Source organism: Gossypium arboreum, chromosome 5, assembly GCF_025698485.1.
Source record: "Gossypium arboreum isolate Shixiya-1 chromosome 5, ASM2569848v2, whole genome shotgun sequence".
In the NCBI taxonomy this organism is placed as follows: Eukaryota; Viridiplantae; Streptophyta; class Magnoliopsida; order Malvales; family Malvaceae; genus Gossypium; species Gossypium arboreum.
The window spans coordinates 86,154,048-86,176,367 of NC_069074.1; the positions used below are offsets into that span (position 1 = coordinate 86,154,048).

General features: G+C 32.3%; 2 protein-coding genes across 2 annotated transcripts; both read right to left on the minus strand.

Moving 5' to 3' along the window:
- Positions 1–6,063: 6,063 nt before the first annotated feature.
- LOC108458785 (receptor-like protein EIX2) lies at positions 6,064–6,834 on the minus strand. Its single transcript, XM_017758180.1, has 2 exons — positions 6,401–6,834; positions 6,064–6,175 (listed from the first exon to the last, which is right to left on the minus strand). Exons 1-2 carry the CDS (start codon positions 6,832–6,834, stop codon positions 6,064–6,066), a joined length of 546 nt encoding a protein of 181 aa, XP_017613669.1.
- On the minus strand, positions 6,834–14,295 carry LOC108458784 (receptor-like protein EIX2). Its single transcript, XM_053027627.1, has 4 exons — positions 13,504–14,295; positions 13,256–13,453; positions 13,006–13,057; positions 6,834–7,504 (listed from the first exon to the last, which is right to left on the minus strand). Exons 1-4 carry the CDS (start codon positions 14,293–14,295, stop codon positions 6,834–6,836), a joined length of 1,713 nt encoding a protein of 570 aa, XP_052883587.1.
- Positions 14,296–22,320: the final 8,025 nt, after the last annotated feature.

Below are 22,320 nucleotides of genomic sequence, written 5' to 3' on the forward strand. Positions count from 1 at the left end.
TGAGAAATTTGACAGGTATGTGCTTAAATCCTCGGGTTGAGAACTTGGTATGATGAAATCGTAGTAAGATATTAAATGCAAATGTAACATGAATGTCTTGATGTTGTTTATGCAAATGATGTTTTATGTGGAATTGCATGATTATGTTACTTACTATTTGCATGTGAACTTATTAAGCATTTGTGCTTACTCCCTCCTTTTGATTCATTGTAGTTGTTGACAAGCCAGCTTGAGAATCGGGATAGGTCGAAGACTCGTTCACACTATCCGAAGGCCAAAATTGGTAAAATGGCTTGTGTATTTTGAATGTGGCATGTATGGCAAAATGCTCACTTTGTGTAAATGATCTTATGATATGGCTATGGTTTGGTAAGAAAAGGGTTGTAAATGATTAGCCATTGGAATGGCCAATTTAAATCAAATTTGATGTTATGTATGCTTAAAATGCTATTTAGTCCATGAAAATCTATAGTAAGGTAAAATTTGCTATAAAACAGAATATTTCTGCAGCAATGATGTGAATTTGAAAAATCACTAAAAATAGTAGAAATGGAATTAAATGATGAATAAGTTATGAAATCGAAGTTTGATGAGTTTATTTTCATATGGATGGAACAAAACAGGCATATGAATTATATTTTATGAGATGTTTAAATTTTTGTGAAACAGAGCCAGAGTGATTTCTGGATCCCCTGTTCTGATTTTGGAAATTCACCATAAATTGTAAAAAAATAATTAAAAGTCATTCTTTATATGTACAGATTCCTTATTGAGTCTAGTTTTATAAGAAACAAACGGCATAGTCATTGAAACTCTATACAGGGAGATATCTAATTAATAATTCACAGAAGTCAGAGCAGTCAAACCTTGAAACAGGGGTAGACTTTAACTAATAAACTGTACTAATAGGATAAACCAAAAATTCTAGAAAAAAATTAGTAGATAGATATATGAGTCTAGTTTCAGAGAAAATTTATGGATCTTAATTTCGAGTTTCATAACTCTAGATTTGAATTTTTAAACGAATGTGACGCAGATTGCCAGCTTGTCTAGAAGTTTTAATAATAAATTGTTTGAGCTGTTTAAGTAATGAATTAAGTCCGTTACCACCTCATGTTCGACTCCGGCAACAGTCTCGAGTATGGGCCGTTACAAGGATGTTTTATAAAACCTATACAGAAGTTTAAAGCAAGAAGCACAGGGTGCTTCTAGTATAATTACGTAATTTGTTTTGTCCATCTTAATCAAAGATAGTGACTTTATTATTTAAACCCGTGATAAAGTTGAGGGCAATAAAATCTCCAACGAGGACCAGTTATTATGCAGTACAGAAAAGATGAAACGTGAATCAAAATGATAGCGATTCTTTCACATTTCATCTTTTCTACATTGCACAATAACTTGTCCTTATTGGAAATCTTGTTATTGTTAGCACTAATTATGGGTGTTTATGCTTTCAATTTTCTTCTCTAGTCAATCACTTTAAGACTCCAATGTAAATAATGTCTCAATAAGGTGTGATAGGGTGAAATTTGTTAGGCCTACTAAACCTTCAATTAATTTAATTTACCCACAAATTTCTTCAAAAAGTGTAGTTGTCGCAAATGAAGAATGGGTATTGAATTCTTCAATAATATGAATCAGAAAATACCTTCCAATTGCAATTGTTGTGTCCAGTTACTTTTTGACAATAAGCACTAATTAAGGCCTGTTTTGCTTTTGTTCTAAATTCCACTTGAGCCTTACAATGTAATTTTTCAATTTTCCACACTAGACTTACTTTTTGTGTTAATAATTTAATTCCCTGCAACTCTTTTCTTCAATTTCCTACGAAGCAAGAAAAGTAATTGTCTGTAATTAACAATGTAAGCTGAATGTTATTAAAGTATTGTTAAAAAAAAAAAAAACCCTAGAAGAAGCTGAGATCTATACCTCCTGACATCATAATTATCATAAAAAATAAGATTGTGTTTTGTTATTTTGGATTCGACATGTCATTATCTACTATCACAAAAATGTTAGCCTATATTAAAAGTGATTTAATTTAGTTAAGATTTATTGGCTTTAGTATGAGTCAAATATGTATACATACTTTAGTAACTAATTTTTAATTAATGATGGGCTGATTAGAAATTAGGTTAATGTGCAAAAGTTATATATTAAGGTTATAATGTCAAATTACACATGTATAACCTTTTTAATATTTCATATTCAGAAAAAAGAGAATTGCATTCTTTGAATTACTTGCGTGTCATAAGGTTATGGTCTCCAATGTGAATAATCTCTCAATAACGTGTCATAGGTTGAAAATTGTTAGGCATACGAAACCTTTAACTAATTTAATTTACCCACAATTTTGTTCTTCAGTTTCATATGAAGCCAAAAGTGTAGTTGTAGAAAATACCTTGCAATTCATGTCTCCTATTACTTTTTGACTATAAGCACTAATTAAGGAGTAGGAAAAGTAATTGTGTTATAATAAGTGTGCTATCCTCGTAATATATAGAAAGTTAATTACTCTCAAATAATAATTAAATAATTTATTATAAAGACAAATGACTTATGGTCACATTTTACTTTTCACCTATCATGTCATATCAATGAGAGAATATCATTTACCCCTTAGTTGCCCTATGAATTCCACTATTGTGGAATGATTTTACATACTGCAAAAGATGTATACCAAACGCACCAACTTCCACTTTTTTATCTATTTGAATTCAGTCTTTTACTTACATCAAAGTAAATGAATAATGCATGAATGTCACAAGTGAATAGATCCATAAACGGAGCTAAGATATATTCTACTTAAGTCTTGGTTGATGTATTGTCATTCAGTCAGTCACATCCATATATTTATCTTTTAGGAGTCATCTGTTGCAATGCTTAAGATAAAACATCTCCTTAATTGGACTTAATACGTCTAAAAACATATTTAAATTATTTACTAATTCAAATTATCTTTTCATATTATGATATGACCAAACATCAAACTAGAGAGCTAGGTCAAACTCATTATAAAAAACATTAAAAAAATCAAAGAAAATATAAAATTTTATTAAAATTATATAAAAGGAAAAAGAAATCGTTTTTTTTTGTGCAGACTTGCGCGTTCCTCGTCTATTCATAGATATCTATTATATATAAAATATAATTTAACCTAAATACCAAAGGAATTTGGAGCCTACGGCTCAGAAGCGAAGCCAGAACAATTTTTTAGGGGGTCTAATAAAATTTTACTTTTGTAGTCTATAATTTTATAATTTTAAAAATTAAATTAAATTTTTATAATTTTAGAGGTGCTAAAATATAAATTTATCATTATTAATTTAAAATTTTAAAATCTTTTAAAAGACCTAAATAATAATTTTTTATTTTACGGGATTGGGGACCATGCCAGCCCCCCTTAACGAAGCCTTTGCTACCGCTTTCCTAATACAACGCCCAAACATTTTGAAAACAATAAATCTTCAAAATATAAAATAAGTTAAAAATATAAGGACTCTTTAAATCTAATCCTAATTAATTTCTTAAAAATATCTTAACAAATAATAATAATAAAATTAGAATATTTCTAAATTCTAAAAGTTCGGTAGGCCAACTTGAGTTCTCATGTCAAATCTTTCTTGCCATCCACATATTCATTCGTTTCTCGACCCACTGTACAATGTATATAAAAAATATTGATTAAGTGTTCAAATTAAGTTAAATTCATGTCCAAAATTAATTAAAATAAATAATGAAAATACGCCAATTATGTGCCTTATCGAATTCTCCCACTTAGGCTGTGTTTGCCCTCAAGCATTTATCAATCCGAGCATACCACAATCATCAAAGTTGGTTCAATCATCACAATTTTCAATTCAAGCAAACAAGTAGACATTAGTAAAATTCTAATCCTACAATCATCTTCCTCAAGCTTACATGTTGACTCACAATTAGCTAAGCACACAATTATCAAATATTCTCATAATTAGACTCCATAATATAGCACCAAAATTAAACAAAAAAATTGCAACTATAAATAACCGTTTGTCCCATTTCTTGTGATCAAGTTTTTTATTTTATTTTTTAATGTTTCATTTTTTAAAAATTAAAAGTTTGTCTAGAATGTCATTAAATCTTCCTATACAAAAAGGATGAGAAATACCCTACCCCAATTACTCAATTTGTCACGTCTCTACATGGTACTAGCTCTGCTCATAATTGTTAAGATTAACAAAGTAAGTGAATAACTTAGAATGACACTTGATTATTTTACACGAAGATAGATAACAACCCAAGTACTTGACTCTAGTTATTCAATCAGTCACAATACTAAGATTTTACTCATAATCTTTCTTGTGGCTATGTTCGTCGTTTTTATGTGCACTAAACTGATTGTTCAACCATAGACATCCAATTTTAAACTGTGATCATGGTTCGGAGAAACTTGATCCTACACAAGAAAACTTAAATTAAAAATGACTAAAAAGAAAAATAACTAAAATAAATGAAAAATAAATAAAATAGGGTTGCCTCTTTATTAATCTCTAAAAATAATAAAATAATTTTAAATCCTAAAAAAATTAAATACATGTTTTCTTTATATTTAAATCATTCCATTTCCTAAGTAAGAATAAAACCCTAATTATTTTTATCAATAGAACTTTGTTTGGATAGAAAGTTTTAAAATTTTCAAGATTTTAGGATATTATAATTTTAAAATGTTAGTATTTATAATTATTTTATTTAAATACATAATGTAAAAAAATTAAATGGTTAAAATTTCATAAGTTAAAAATAATTATGAGAAAAAGAATAATTATTTCAAAACAAATAATATAACGCACATGAGTATTATTAGATTTATAAATATATATATACATATATATATATATATATCTTAATACTATATTATAGATTAGAAATAAAACTCAACTCATAAGTTTGCACCTAAATTATATCTTTTCCCTGTTTTGGTATCTAAACTTTTTACTTAATCATAAATGGTATCTAAATTACTTTTTTCCTAAATTAGTACCTCTATTAGTTAAAATTTTAAATCTATTTTAAAAAAGGGCTTAACTCATATATTGGTACCTAAACTATACATTTTTTTCCTATTTTGGTACCTAAACGTTTTTTGTTACAAGTACTACCTAAACTATTCTTTACCCATTTTACACAAAAATGTTATATTCGTTAAAAAATTTTCAGCCAACAATATTTTGCCACATCATATAAACTTTAAAAAATATTTTTAAAATTCTTTTGTTTTATTGTTTTCTTTTACATCATTTCTCTCTCTTTATTTTTTTTATATTTTCCTTTTTTTATAACCTTTAACAGTACCAATGATACTCAAAATTCGCCCTCTTGAGGTTGAGATGCTAGCTATTAATTTCATCAATCAGAACTAGACCGAGATAGGGGTTAAACCAATTAATTTACAAACTGATACGGGTTGGTTGAACCAAGCTAAAAAGACAATTGAACAAATTCTCTCTATTTTTTATTTTTTTGAACTTTTAATAATAATTAATCAAACAGGAAGAATTGATCAAACTGAGAACTAAGGTATATTCAACCACAAAAAGAGTATATTCAACCTCAAACTCATGCATATCAAACATGGATTAACACTTTAGAATTATCAATCCAAGAACAATTAAGCATTCATAATTTAAAACAAAGAGACTAAAGTTTTATTACATAAAACTATAAACCAAACAATAAAATCTATTCTAGAGTCCATCTCCCCGAGATTTTAAGAAAATTAGTTCGTACTTGCAAGAATAAAAACCAAAAATACAATATAACCACTGAAATAAAATAAATCCATAATAATTCCCTTGGAACTCAACTTGGACTCTTGAATCTTGATGGAGAATTGCTCAGAAATCAACTTCAATGGTGTTTTTTGAGTTATCTTCATGCTAAACTAAGACGGTTGTTGTCTCCTATTAGATTTCTTTATTGATACCTTCTTTAAAGTGCCAAAAAACATAAAAATTGTAACTTTTAACTGTCAGTGCACATGGTTCCTGAAATCCACAATCCCTAGCCATATGTCTATGTGAGTCACATGACTGTGTGGTCTACCTGTATGGAACTTTGCTGCATATGTTTAGCTTTTGGACTGCTCAAATGTTCTATTTCTATTCGTTTTTCACTCTCGTTGCTCTCAAGTGCTCTATTAAGTATCAAAACATGAACACAAAGGATTAGGAGTATATAATTCACAACCAACATCATATAATCACCCAAAATTACATTAAGAATGAGGCTAAAATATGTTATTTTTGACACTTACCAAGGATATATTTGTCAATGTTGAAAGAACTTTATTAAAGAGCGAAGAAAGTAAATTTATTACCTTATACAAATTGTTAAAAGAGCTTTGACTTTCCTCACTAACCTTGCTTTCAATAAAACAAATGAAACATAAACCCAATCCTTTGCATTATCCAAGTAACGATAATATGAATGCCTCCGTGAACGCTTGAAGAAGACAACACTGCAAAACCCCCAGAAACCCACAGCAAATCCAAGTCTCATGCCAGTGTAAAACCATTTCATGAACTCATCAGAATCTTCTTCACCTCCTACTGCAGGTTTGCCAGGAGATGGTTCCACCATTGAGCAATTCGGTGAAACAGGAGGACCACAAAGTCCTCTATTGTGCGAAAATGATGAAGGATCAAAGCTCTGTAGCTGAGTGCTGGTTGGAATTTTTCCAGACAAGTCATTGTAAGACAAGTCCAAGGTACTTCGAAATGTTAATTTAGACAAGCTCGTTGGTATGTTTCCTGAAAACTTGTTTCTTGACAGGTCAAGCACCTCTAGTTTCATTAGATGCCCATCTTTTGAAGAACTTTTCCGGTAAAAATGTTTCTTGACAAGTTCAATGCAACTAGTTCTTGAAGACTATTTAATTCTTCTGGAATCTCTCCTGTTAATTTGTTAGAAGAGAGATCAATGGCTAGTAGCAGTCCAAGCTGTGGATAGCTTTGTTTTGTTCCCTTCCATGTAAGCAATGCCTCATCAACATACCTAACTTGAAAGAACCATACAAGTCCATTATATAAGATGTGATGTTCAATCCTTCGATCTAAACTCTCTTTTTTTGCCATGGAAGTGAAATTATTAATGAGGCATGATGGTATGGTACCAGAGATTTTATTTACAGAGAGATCCAAGATTTGTAGATATTTCAATCCACAAAGTTGATGGGGAATCCTTCCCCTGAACTGGTTCCCTTGAAGGCTAAGAAAAACCAACGATGAAAGCCTTTGGCCGATCCAAATAGGTATTTCTCCTGATAATTCATTATCACTCAAGTCCAAAAATTTTAACCTTGTACAATTCTGTAAAGATGAAGGTAATTCTCCTAAGAATTTATTACCTCGTAAACTGAGCATTTTGAGAGAAGTCAAAGATCCTAAGGAGCTTGGAAGTGAGCCTGAGAAACTATTATCACCCAAATTCAAAGCTGTTAAAGATTGGAAACTCTCGAAACAGTCTGGAACCACTCCATAAAATAGATTATTTGAGAGATCAATCAATTTCAAAATACCTTCATTGGTAATATTGCAAATTGGAGAGACTGAACCAGTAAACTTATTTTTGGAAAGGTTAATGGTCCCTATATTCCCTAAGTCTAAAGAAGTGGCAGTGGTCCTGAGAAATTATTAGAGCTTAGATCTAGAAGTCTTATGCGGATAGAGTTATTTGGGAAAGTATTAGAATATACCCATTCTTTGCCCATACCTTGCCCATACCTTTTCCACACCTACCCATACCTTAGAAAGGTCAAAGTTATGGGCACCAAATATTTATTTAGTGTTGGGCATGGAATAATAGCAATTTTTGGTCCCTAAGTGAATAGGGACTTTGCAAGGTGGCCCTTGAACCTCAACTATAAATAGGCCAACCATTGCTCATTCTCATCATCCCACATTTTTCATTCTCTACTTAAGGCATTGTTCTCTCTCCCTATTTGTAAAGTTTCACTTGTATTTTGGAGTGAAATATATTTGGTAGTGCCCGAGGACGTAGGCAAGATTTGCCGAACCTCGTTAAAATTCTGGTGTTCTTTATTATTTATTTTTCATATTTTGTAAGTGTGATTATAGTGATTTATTGTGCCATTAAATTACGATAAAGAGATATTCTGGCTAGGAAAGACTTGGTACTTAAGTGATACTCGTGATCCACCTCTCTTTCCTGGGAATTGAACTTAGTGTGATTTTTTAGTACAATAATTTTACTCTTTCACACGCTTCCGCGCAACAATTGGTATCAGAGCCAGATTCATACTTGGAAAATACGACCGTTTACAGTACTATTCACGTATACGATACTATTTATTTATATGGTACTATTTACGTATACGGTACTATTCACATATACAGTAGTTGGGATTGAGGAGAAAAATGGCAGCAGTATCGTCATCAGCAAGGACTACTGTGACAAATACAAAATTTGAAGTAGAGAAATTTGACGGTACCAATAATTTTGGTATGTGGCAATGTGAGATCCTGGATGTCTTATGTCAGCGAGAGCTAGATATAGCCCTTGAAGAAAAACCTGACAAGATGGGTGACAAGGAGTGGGCCAAGATCAATAGACAGGCATGTGGTACAATCCGCCTATGTTTGGCCAAAGAGAAGTACTCATCATGAGGAGACATCAAGAAGTTATGGGATACATGAAAGAAAAGTTTCTAACGAAAAGTCTTGAAAATAGGCTTTATATGAAAAAGAAACTTTATCGATTCACGATGCACCGGTATGTCGATGAATGACCATGTAAACTCATTCAATAAAATTTTAGCAGACTTGCTAAATTTGGATGAGAAATTTGAAGATGAAGACAAGGCATTATTGTTGTTGAATTCCCTTCCTGATGAATATGATCATCTTACCACCACATTGCTTCATGGGAAGGACACGATCACATTTGATGCAGTCTGTAGTGCGTTGTATAGATTTGAGACTTGAAAGAAAGATAAAAGAGATCACAAAGATACAACTGTAGAAGTCTTAACAGTAAGAGGCCGTTCACATAGCAGCAAATCTAGTAGAAGGGGAAAGTCCAAAGGGAGACCCGCCAAAGATGAATGTGCCTTTTGCCATGAAAAAAGGGCATTGGAAAAAGAATTGTCCTAAGCTACAAAAGGGTAAGGCTATTTCTAATGCATATGTAGCGAAGCATGATGAGGAGTCAGACTTTAGCTTGGTTGGCATGGCAATGGCATGTCAAACGGATGAGTGGATTTTGGATTCAGGATGTATTTATCATATGTGTCCTAATAAGGACTGGTTTTCTAGTTTTAAAGAGCTAGAAGGTGGAATTGTTCTTATGGGCAATGATAGTGCTTGTAAGACAATGGGAGTGGGTACAGTCTAATTGAAGAATCACGATGGCTCAATCCAAGTCTTGACAGATGTTCGCTATGTACCTAGCCTGAAGAAAAATCTCATCTCATTAGGGGCCCTAGAATCTAAAGGGCTCACAATCACTTTGAGAGATGGATTACTAAAGGTAGTAGCTAGGCAATTGACGGTGATAAAAAGGCACAAGAAGAAATAACTTGTACTTTTTAAATGAAAGTGCAGTTATTGGATCAACATCAACAGTTTCTACAAAAGATGTAGATTCAGAGGCTACCAGATTATGGCATATGCGATTGGGACATGCTGGTGAAAAAATTTTGCAGACATTGGTGAAGCAAGGCTTGTTGAAAGGTGCAAATTCTTGCAAAATGGAATTCTATGAACATTGTGTTCTGGGCAAGCAGAAGAGGGTAAAATTTGGTCCAGCAATTCACAATACGAAAAGAATTCTGGACTACGTTCATAGTGATGTGTGGAGACCTACCAAAGTGGCTTCTTTGGGAAGTATGCACTATTTTGTTACTTTTGTTGATGATTACTCAAGAAAAGTATGGGTGTATCTAATGAAAAGAAAAAGTGAAGTTTTGGATACATTTCTGAAATGGAAGAAGATGGTGGAGACTCAGACTGGTCGAAAGGTCAAATGATTTCGATCAGATAATGGTACTAATTACAAAAACGATCCATTTCTACAAGTATGCCAAGATGAGGGCATTGTACGACACTTCACTGTTTGGGATACACCACAGCAGAATGGGGTGGTAGAATGCATGAATCGAACTATACTGGAGAAAGTTCGATGTATGTTGTCCAATGTTGGATTGGGCAAGGAATTTTAATGAGGCGCTTACATATGCGTGCCATCTAATTAACCGCTTGCCATCACCGCAATAAATGGAAAAACTCCTATGGAGATGTGGACTGTAAATCACATCGATTATGATTCTTTACATGTATTTGGTTCCACCGCATATTATCATGTAAAATAATCTAAGTTAGACCCAAGAGCAAAGAAAGCATTATTCTTGGGTATAACTGATGGAGTAAAAGGATACCGTCTCTGGTGTCCTGATACAAAGAAGATTGTTTTCAGTAAAGATGTGACTTTTGATGAATCAACCATGTTGAAGTACAAAGATTCACAAAAGGATGACAAAACCAGTAGTACTTTGCAGCAGGTGGAGCTTGAAAAGGTTAACGATGATTCAGCTAATATTGAAGGGACAAATGATGAAGAGGTTCCTACCCAAGAACCTCTACAGCAACAAGATTCAATTGCATATAGGAGGCCAAGAAGAGAGATTCGTAAGCCTGCTCGCTTTGATGATATAGTGGCCTATGCACTTCCAATTGCAGATGATGATGTTCATTCTACTTACACAGAAGCAATAAGTAACCCTGATAGTGTAAAGTGGAAGCAAGCAATGAATGAAGAAATGCAGTCTCTTCATAAAAATAGGACCTGGGAGTGGGTGACACTACCCAAGGGAAAGAAGGCAATTGGATGCAAATGGGTATATGCAAAGAAGGAAGGATTTTCTAGTAAAAATGAAATTCGATACAAGGCTAGATTGGTAGCAAAGGGTTACGCTCAAAAAAAAGGAATAGACTACAATGAAGTGTTTTCTCCAGTTGTGAAGCATTCGTCTATTCAGATTTTGCTAGCCTTGGTTGCGCAATATGGTCTTGAACTAGTTTAGCTTGATGTAAAGACCGCGTTTTTACACGGTGATTTGGAAGAGGAAATCTATATGACTCAGCCAGATGGATTCAAGGTTGCTGGAAAAGAAATTGGGTTTGCAAACTGACAAAGTCGCTTTATGGATTGAAGCAATCTCCGAGGCAGTGGTACAAGCGATTTGATCAGTTCATGAAAGGGCAAAGGTACACAAGAAGTAAATTTGATCGTTGCGTGTATTTTCAGAAGCTACAATAAGGAACTTTCATATACTTGCTCTTATATGTTGATGATATGCTAATAGCATCTAAGAGCAAAATTGAGATTGAAAGATTGAAGACTCAACTCAATCTCGAGTTTGAGATGAAAGATCTAGGAGAAGCTAAAAAGATTCTCGGCATGGAAATATGGAGAGATAGAGCTCATGATAGAGTTAGCTTGTCTCAGAAGCAGTATTTAAAGAAGGTGCTACAGTAGTTTGGCATGAACGAGCAGACAAAACCTGTAAGTACCCCGTTGGCTTCTCATTTCAAGCTTTCTACACAACTATCTCCTTCGACGAATACGGAACGAGAATACATGTTGCAAGTTCCGTATTCTAATGCAGTGGGTAGCTTGATGTATGCAATGGTGTGTACAAGACCCGATATTTCACAGGCAGTTAGTATAGTGAGCAGGTATATGCATAATCTTGGAAAAGGACATTGGCAAGCTGTGAAATGGATTCTACGGTATATTCAGAAGACCGTGGATGTTGGATTACTGTTCAAGCAGGATAATACACTTGGTAAAGGTGTTATTGGGTACGTTGATTCTGATTATATCGGTGATTTGGACAAGCGAAGATCAACCACCGGTTATGTGTTTACACTTGCTGGAGGACCAATATGTTAGAAGTCTACATTACAGTCTACAGTTGCGTTGTCAACCACAGAAGATGAGTACATGGCTGTAACAGAGGCTGTAAAAGAGGCTATTTGGTTACAAGGTATGGCTAAAACCTTGGAGTTGGTTCAGGAGCATATTAATGTGTATTGTGATAGTCAAAGTGCTATTCATTTAGCAAAGAATCAAGTCTATCATGCATGTACAAAGCATATCGATGTACGATTCCATTTTGTGAGGGAAATTATTAAAAACGGGAAAATTTATCTTCAGAAGATCAAGACTGTAGATAATCCCGCAGATATGATGACCAAGGTAGTAACAGCAACCAAGTTCGAACATTGTTTGAACTTGATCAATATCCTGCAAGTTTAACAGTTGAAGAAGGCACTATCAAGTATTGTTGTCAGAGGCAGAAAGAATTGTGTGAAGATAAGATTAGCCTAATCAAATCTTCAAGGTGGAAATTATTAGAATATACCCATTCTTTGCCCATACCTTGCCCATGCCTTTCCCATACCTACCCATACCTTAGAAAGGTCAAAGTTATGGGCACCAAATATTTATTTAGTATTGGGCATGGAATAATAGCAATTTTTGGTCCCTAAGTGAATAGGGACTTTGCAAGGTGGCCCTTGAACCTCAACTATAAATAGGCCAACCATTGCTCATTCTCATCATCCCACATTTGTCATTCTCTACTTAAGGCATTATTCTCTCTCCCTATTTGTAAAGTTTCACTTGTATTTTGGAGTGAAATATATTTGGTAGTGCCCGAGGACGTAGGCAAGATTTGCCGAACCTCGTTAAAATTCTGGTGTTCTTTACTATTTATTTTTCATATTTTGTGAGTGTGATTGTAGTGATTTATTGTGCTATTAAATTATGATAAAGAGATATTCTGGCTAGAAAAGACTTGGTACTTAAGTGATCCTCGTGATCAACCTCTCTTTCCTAGGAATTGAACTTAGTGTGATTTTTTAGTACAATAATTTTACTCTTTCACACACTTCCGCGCAGCAGAAAGTACCACTGATCTGATTGAAAGACATGTTTATGTACATTGAGCTGTAACTTGAGTCCCAAAACCAATACGCAAGAGAATCTGATATTCCTGAAGCAGAAACATCAAGGTAATCTACAAAACGAGTATCAAGGTAAGGGGTTTGAGTGCCCACTTGAGTCCGAATCCAATCTGGGAAATGAGGCCCTAACTTGTACAAGCAAAGCTTTATTTGATTCAGTTGAAAAGGAGGAATCCATCCGGAGTTGAATTTTTCAAAGTCAAAGAAGTGTAGGATAAATCCAACACCTTTAAATAGATGAGATTTGAGAAATGAGCTTCGGAAGGCACATCACCATCAAAAGAATTCCCTACAAGCAGCAAGACTTTCAGGTTGGACAGTTGTCCAATGCATTTGCTTATGGATCCATTTAAAAGATTATGACTCAGATCAAGGTGTTGAATAGCCTTCATGTTCCCGAAATCTTCTGGAATTGGACCTTTCAACTGGTTATTTGAGAGATTAAGGGAAACAAGGTTGTTGGCTTGTTGTTAACATTAAACAGCCATGGATATATGGAAAAAGAATGGAGATTATTATCAGAGAGATCGAGAGTGATGAGAGATGTAAAAGAGTTGGTAAGGGAAACAGAAGAAGATGAGATGCTTGGAAGATCACAATCTCTCAGACTTAGTTTTTGAAGCAAAGGAAGATGGTTAATGATTTGAGACCAATCATTGGCATTGCTCAGGTTAGTGAAACTGAGATCAACCTCTTTCAAACGAGAAAGGTGGGAAAGCCACTCAAGTTTTCCAACACTATACATTTCTTTTAAGTTATGGCGAAAGGTAACGTCTCCACCGTTACCACCCAATCTAAGAGTCTCCAACATTGAAAGATTTCCAAGTAGAGAAGGAATTGGACCTCTAAAATTAGCATTAGAGAGATCCAGTAATTTCAATTTTTTCAAGGAACCAAAAAACTCTGGGATGAGACTTCCATTAAAATCATTACTGTTGAAATTTAAAGAAGTCAAATGATGTAGTTTAAGCAGTGAAGGGCTAATTGTACCTGCTACAACCCAATATTGGAAGCTAAAATCGAGCATTTCAACGTATCCTGTAAGGCTGTTACATTTGACGCCAAGCCAAAGACAGCACTTCGCACTTTTCCACGAAGAAAGGGCGTCGTTGCCTGGCAAATCCATAGCTTGAAGGCTGTGCTTAAATTCAAAAAGCGCTTTTCTCTCACTCTCTTTGCACACCCTAGCATCGGTGCATTTCTCCCGAAGAAGAAGACAACATATTGCACAAAATAAAACAAGCTTATGAGACCTCTTACTTGACATCGTAATCATCAAATAGAATACAGGAGGAAATGAAATTGTGCTTTGTTGTTGTAATTCTGAATGCTAGTAGCTGAGGAAAGCCCTCTTTATAAACACCCAACTTTAATGGAATATGAGCAATCATACTATATGAAACAATAAAATAAGAAGAGTAATTGCTTTCATTCTTTTATTTTTATTCTTTAATCAACGAGTTTTTATTTTTTTTAATTGCTGAAACTACATCGATGTGCAACTTTTAAAAATTAAAATAAAAATTATTAAAAATTACAAGTAAAATACCTTGTTATAGTTAGCACTAATTAGTGAATATGGATGTTTATGCTTTCAATTTTCTTCTTTAGTTAATCATTTTACTACTCCAATGTGAATAATCTCTCAATAATGTGTCATAGGGTGAAAATTGTTAGGCATACTAAACCTTTAATTAATTTAATTTACCCATAATTTTCTTCTTCAGTTTCATATGAAGCCAAAAGAGTGGTTGTAGAAAATACCTTGCAATTCAAGTCTCCAATTACTTTTTGACCATAAGCACTCATTAAGGAGTAGGAAAAGTAATTGTGTTATAATAATTGTTCTATCCTCATAATATATCATTAATCTTCTTAAGAACGAATCTATTTTCCCAAATATGATTTCATTTTATCTCACGATAACTATTATATATTTCTTTATAAAAAGTCAATTACTCTCAAATAGTAATCAAATAATTTATCACAAAGACAAATGACTTGTGGTCACATTTTACTTTTCATCTATTGAAATAAAATAATATAATATATTAAAAAAAAGCCTATCCAAACTCCTACTTATAATATAATATTTATTGTTTAGATATTCACTTTACGACTCCAATGTGAATAATGTCTCAATAACGTGTGATAGGGTGAAATTTGTTATGCCTATTAAACCTTCAATTACTCTAATTCACCCACAAATTTCTTCAGTTTCATATGAGCAAAAAGTGTAGTTGTAGCAAATGAAGAACGGGTCTTGAATTCTTCAATAATATGAATCAGAAAATACCTTCCAATTGCAATTGATGTGTCCAATTACTTTTTGACTATAAGCACTGATTAAGGGGCAATTGTCTGTAATTAACAAAGTAAGCCTTTCTCATTTGGGTCTTGTATTCTTTAATGTTTTTATTCTTTAAGGAAAAAAATAACCTAGAAGAAGCTGAGATCTATACCTCCTGACATCATAATTATCATAAAATAATAAGAGCTTGTTTTGTTATTAAGACCCGAAAAAAAAGCCTTCCCTTCTGCCATATCTGATTTTATAAATATAAAAAATGTGTATTCTTTCTTATATTTAAAAATCATACTTATTTATCTCATATTTGTATTAAATTAGTTTTATATATACCACGATAATGGTAAGTAATTTCTAGCTATTTAAATGTTTTTTTTTTTATTTCTTTACAATGGAAAAGTTTTAGTGGACAACTAGACTTTCTTTTTGTTTTAGTTAATTTAATTTTCCATCTGTTTTCGTCATCAATCTCCTACTCACCATCAAATATTTAAGTTTGTTAAATATTGGTATCGTATTCAATTGTTTAAAATATTTGTAATGAATAGCATAATTAGGTATAAATTACGTATACAATTCAAGTTACATGGATATATGATTTATTTTAAACGAACCCCGCTTGTATGTTTGTCCACTAGAATTAGGCTCTCTCGTTTTCAATTAATGCTACCAGTAAGGTAAATCCTACGCCCGAACTTATAGGGTTATTATTCATAAGAGAGATAATTTCAACAAGCTTCCTCTTGGTTATCAACAAGGTAAGAAGAGATTGGTTATTAGGCGCAACATCAACAACTATAATTAATTTATAAAAGAACATTAAAATTATCTTTACATCGATGATCAAACTCATGAATTTAACAAAGATTTTACCTTTTGCTAGATTTTTGTCATATTGGTTTTTCATATATTTAATTTTGTGATTTTTTTCATAGTTTTAATTTTAATTTTAAACGACTTTGTTTTTATTTTCTTTTACTATAGAAATGGAATTATCGGATTCGACCCTACTTCCTATTATATATAAAATTTATATTTTTGAGTAGGAATTTATTATTTATATTTTTGAGTAGGAATTTATTTTTATAGTTCTCAAAAATCATACATTTGGTAGTGTTTTTTAATTTTTGGGATTTTAGAATTTAGTAATGAATTTATGTTATTTTCATGCATTTTAAGTGTTTTTAAGAGAAAAACTCAACTTTAAGGAAGGTAATAGAAAATAGCATTGAATGTCGTGACATGGCAAATGCTAAGGCTTTCTTTGAATGACTAGTTAGCTCCATTTTAGTGTGTTTGAACCACTTTTTAATTTCAATCTCATTGATGAGGCGTTTGGATAATATCACCAGTTGCTCAGTGGATTAATTCTCACTGCGCTGCACCTCCAGTTGCTCACTAATGGTTTTTGCTTCAATGCACTCAATGCAGCCCTTTTTTCTAAATTTACCCATGGCCCTTTATATTTTTTTTACTGTTTTTTTTTAGTTTTAATGTCTAAAGTTGAAAAGCCCAAGCAATTTATCTCTAGATTAGGTTGGATAAATACTTATATTATATAATAAATTAATAAATATTATAATTTATAGGATAATAAGTAAATGACAATTGAGGTGTTTTAATGTTATAACTATCATTTAAATAAATACAAATATGATAATTTATAGGATAATAAATAAAATATCAAAAGATACATTTTAATATTTTATTAAATAAATTCATAAATTCACATATTTTAATAAAAGTAAAATAATTTAAAAACTTTTGATATATATCAATTTTAATCTGATGTCCTTAAAAGTCATTTTCTATTCTTACCTCACCGCTATGACATGCATTAGTTGATGCCACGATGTTGTGACATTAGCCAAATCTCGAGCAATTAAAAAAGGGAAAATTGTGAAATTTCATAGCAAAATTGTAACACTCAATTGAAAATTACAATTTTATTCAGGGCAACTTCATCCTTTCCCCAACCAAACCCTATATAAATTCTAGTAGATCGATAATCATCTTTTAGGAATTTAAATTTACCCTCGTTTGCCCTGGTTCTTCTGATCTTTGGAATTCATGCGTAGGCAAGTATCTTGTTGCAAGTATTACTTGATGAAGTAAACACGTACCAAGCCGATTAAGCAGCAGTATACAATATTGGTATTGATGAAGTTATTCGATCAAGCAAAGATATTATTTAAAGAGTCTTACTTTGATCTACTTATAAAGCTGTAGAGATTGATTTCTATTAAGATTAAGTTGTTAGGATTTAATGTTTTAAGTAAAGTTTATTCATCATTTGCACTTGTTTTTTTTTTGAAAAATTTGGTTTAAATAAAATTTCATTAATCACAATAATATCATTTTTCTTTATTCTCAATGGTGTTTACACACAATGTAGAATGTAAGAAAATATTAACTCATTTATTACCTAACATTTAACTAACACTTAATTGCATTATATGGATGGATCATTATGTCGATGTACCATTGTCTTGAGACAATACTCACTCTGTCTCCAGACTCAAGACATAAGTCTAGTTGTCTGGAGACCTATAAGGTTGGTCTTGAGACCAAGCCTAATGCAACATTCCAAATGATAAAATATAACCTTAAGGTCTCAACACATGTTATTCCTATCTCGAAGACTATATGGAAAATTAGCCTAGAATCAAAACATTCAAATCATGACCATAACCTATTTAAATATACCAAAGCATTACGCAACTCAATTTAACCAATTTGACACATGCAAAACACAATCAAACAACACCATATCTTATCATTCGATGCATCAATGCCCAACCGACTAATTTGCATAATTAAACTTATATAAACTAGCATAATTAGCTCCTGATCAAAGGATGAAATTCAACTTTATAAACCTTATAGGTCAAGTACCAACTATACCAAAATATCAAACTTAAGCAACACGTCCAAACCAACCTAGATACATGCCATATAATCAAAACAAATATATACATGGAAAATAGGCAACAAATTGTTTTTCTATGTTGAGTTGTCAAGTTGGATGTTTGGCGATTTGTAATTTATGATAACTCTCATTTGAGATTTATGGACAGAAACAAATATAATCATACGATGAGTATTGTATATTTAGTGGTGCTAATACAATTCAAATTCAATACAGTAAGATTAAACTAAATCAAATATGCAAAGTAAATATCAAATTTAAGTACTTTATCCCTTTTCTTTTTCATCACAGAATCAATAATCATATTTTCCCCAAATCTACTTGTTGAATATTTATTTCAACATTTCATTGTTTGATATCATAATGTATTCAATTTTAAACATGTCATTTACCATCATTTTCGTTACTTACTCATTTCGGCCCTTATTAATCAATGGTATACATTAGAATAGATACTCGAATTTGTACACAAGTAAGTCCATGACCCTTCGAAAATTGAGACTACTGAATTTATATTCAAAATATGTCTATGACCCTCTAAGAATTGAGGCCACCCACGACCCTTTGAGAATTAGGGTTGCTTATAACCTTTTGGGAATTAGAGCTAATAAATCAATTACATCCCAAAAATCGGATTAGCAGAAATTGAGTAAGTGAAACGAAGAGTGATCATGTTCTAAATTTTTTAGTTAAGATTGTGAAAATCATGTTAAAGTGAGTAAAACTGGTTCAGTGGATAGTTGTTGTGCTTGTGTGTGTGAGGTTCTAGGTTTGAATCTTTCCCTTAAAATTTTTCCATTTTTTATCTTAACCTCAATCCCTGATCATCTGGCATAAATACTATTTTCATTCAATTAATGATAGAATGAGTTTGCTGGTTCAGTAGTAAGATTTTAGCTTACCTAGAGGTCCCATGTTTGAATTTTGTGTGTGTAAAATAGAGTTAGTTTCGTTTTAAACTTTGGGTAGTTTTTTTTAATTAATTATCTTAAAATTTCTCCCTAAAAATATGTTTCAACCATTCAGTATCTGGTGATGTCACTAACACTAACTAAAATTAAGACAAAGGCAAGTGCACCTATCGAATAGTAGTATAGCTATGGTGATTCAGGAATATCGTATTCACGAGGACCAAAAGTACTAGTAATTACTATCTTCTTATTATCTAGCCTATAAGTTGGAGGGTTGTTTTTAATTGAAAATTAAACTAATTACTAAGAACACGACAGAGAGCGAATTGTGAAAATATTAGAAGAAAACTGATGAGATAGATAATACCCAGGAAAGAATCCACCTAGACTTCACTTATTATTCTAAATCTGAATTAAACGATTTATTCACTTGCCTTGATCCGTAAAAAATCCCTAAATTATATTAATATCTCATTCGAGAGTAAAAATAACTGACTCTAGGTTGATTAATTGAAATCTCATTCTAATTAAAACCCCTATTGTCGCATTAACTCAATCTACGGATTCCCCTATTAGATTTGGCCCTAATCCGGTAGATTTATGTCGTCCTATTTCTAGGATTGCATGCAACTTCACTCAATTATGCCAGATCTACTCTTAAACAGGGACTTTTGCTCCACTAAAATAAGTACATCAATTATGAATTTATATCCTGAAAACATTAAAACATGAAATAAATACACATAATTGAGATCAAGAAATCAAGTATTTATCATGTAATTCAGAAATTAAATAACAAGATTCATCATAGGTTACATCCTCCCTAGGTATCTAGGGAGTTTAGTTCATAATTTGGAAAGAAAACATCTTAAAATTAGGAAAACAACAAGACATGAAGTAACCCAAAAACTTCTAGAGAAATTGAATGGAGATCTTCAATCTTGAAGGAGATCCTGCTTTTGAGTTGAATCTGTTTGCGTTCTTCGAGTAAAATATTCGTTCTTCTCTACGTCCTCCCTTAGGTTCCCTTCTAGTGTGTATTTATAAACTTTAGAATGCTCAAAAACCCTAAAAATTGGCTCTTTCTACATGTTTGGGAAACAAGGAGCGATATCAAGAAGGGCTAGCACATGGGCGTGTGTCCAACCCGTGTGGCTCACACAGGAGTGTGCTCAGCCTGTGTGGGAATGGCTTACTGTGTGGATCTTGAAAACAGCTCATTTTTTTCGATTTTGGCCCCTTTTTCGCTCCTTTTGCTCCCTTATGCTCACCTAAGTATAGAAACATGAAATTAAAGGATTAGGAGCATCAAATTCACTAACTTAAATAATAAATCATCCAAAAACACATCAAGAATTTTTTTTATGGTTTATCAAATATCCCCACACTTAAGCGTTTGCTTGTCCTCAAGCAAAATCCTCAACTTACAATTAAGATTAATCTTTTTTCAACTTATAATTCTCATCAATAATGTTTCGTCATGATTCACAAATAATAATACATTGATAATTCAACTAAAAGAGCACTAAAGATTCAAACAATCCAACTCGAACATTTTTAAAGATGAAAGCACAGGTATGTCCCTTTATCTAAGTAATTACCTTTAATAAAAAAATTGTCAAGAATTGACATCCTCACTAAATATTTACTCAAATCACTCAAAGCGTTTAAGGTTCAAAAAATCAACACTCAATAGTCACTCAATAGTCAAACATGAAAAGTCATTACCATAGGCTTGCATGAAAATCAAATCTCCACCACTATAAAATGATATGATACACAAATCAAAAGGTCCTTAAAGGGTTGTAATGGGGCTTGGGTTAAAGGTGTGGATAAAGGCTGAAAAAGAGGGTTAGAATCGAGATTGAATTGATAAATTACCTAACTATAAAAATAAACTAATGCTGAATAATTACATCAATTGAAAACTTATCAAGAATAACACGAGCTTCTTCTCAAAATATGAAATTAACTGTTTAAGTTCAACAAACATAGAACTAGTAATAATCAACATATATGTATTTTTTTTCTTTTTTTATAATGTTAGATAATAAGATATAATTTAACTACTGAAAAAGAATATAGTTAGGCAACTAACCAAATCAAATCTCGACAAAAAGAGAGTCAATAAAATGGGAACAATTCTCAACGAATCAAAAATGAGTTATTGGTTAACATTAATAGGTAAATCAAGAAACATTTTGTTAGGCTCAAAGGGGTTCACTAAGGGTTGATTATGAAAGTAGGCTTTTCAAGTATACATATTTTTAAAATTTATTTTCAATTTGTCGGGAAATATTTTTTTTGATGTTTTTAGTATTTTTTATGTATTACATATATTTTAAAATTATATAAAAATTAATATGGGTGGGCCAGGTCGGGCTCGGGTTTTAGCATTTTTATCCGGGTAGGGCTTGGGAAAAATTTTAGGCCCATTTTTTGGGTCAGGCTGGGCCTAGCAAACGGGCCTAAATTACTTGAAAAATGGGTGTTACAAAATTGGGTGTTACAAAATTACTTTTTGACCAAATTGGGTATATGACCATAACATTTAGGCCGGAATTGGGTGTTACAAAATTACTTTTTGACAAAAAAAAATAAATATACAAACCAAATATAACATAAAGGTATTACAAAACGAGTCAAAGAAAGCCATCACAGATCTCTTCTTAATATATAGGAATTAGAACTCATCAAAAAGAAATGATAAAAAAGGCGAACATGTATTAATTTATAAGTTTTTTTATTAAGATCTTCTCACATGCAGGAAAAACCACCTTCAGTTGCAGTTCTAATCACACCTGAAAAATAATAATAGACAACTTTGTTATTTACTTAAGGATATATTTCTCAACTTTGTTAAGGAGTGATGAAAGTAAATTTATTACCTTGTTGAAAGAGCTTTGATTCTCCTCACTAACCTTGCTTTCAGCAGAACAAATGCAACATAAACCCAATCCTTTGCATTATCCGTGTGATGATAATATGAATGCCTCAATGAACGCTTGAGGAACACAACACTGTAAAACCCCCAGAAACCCACAGCAAATCCAAGTCCCATGCCAGTGTAAAACCATTTCATGACTCATCACAATCTTCTTCAGTTCCTACTGCAGGTTTGCCAGGAGGTGGTTCCACCACTGA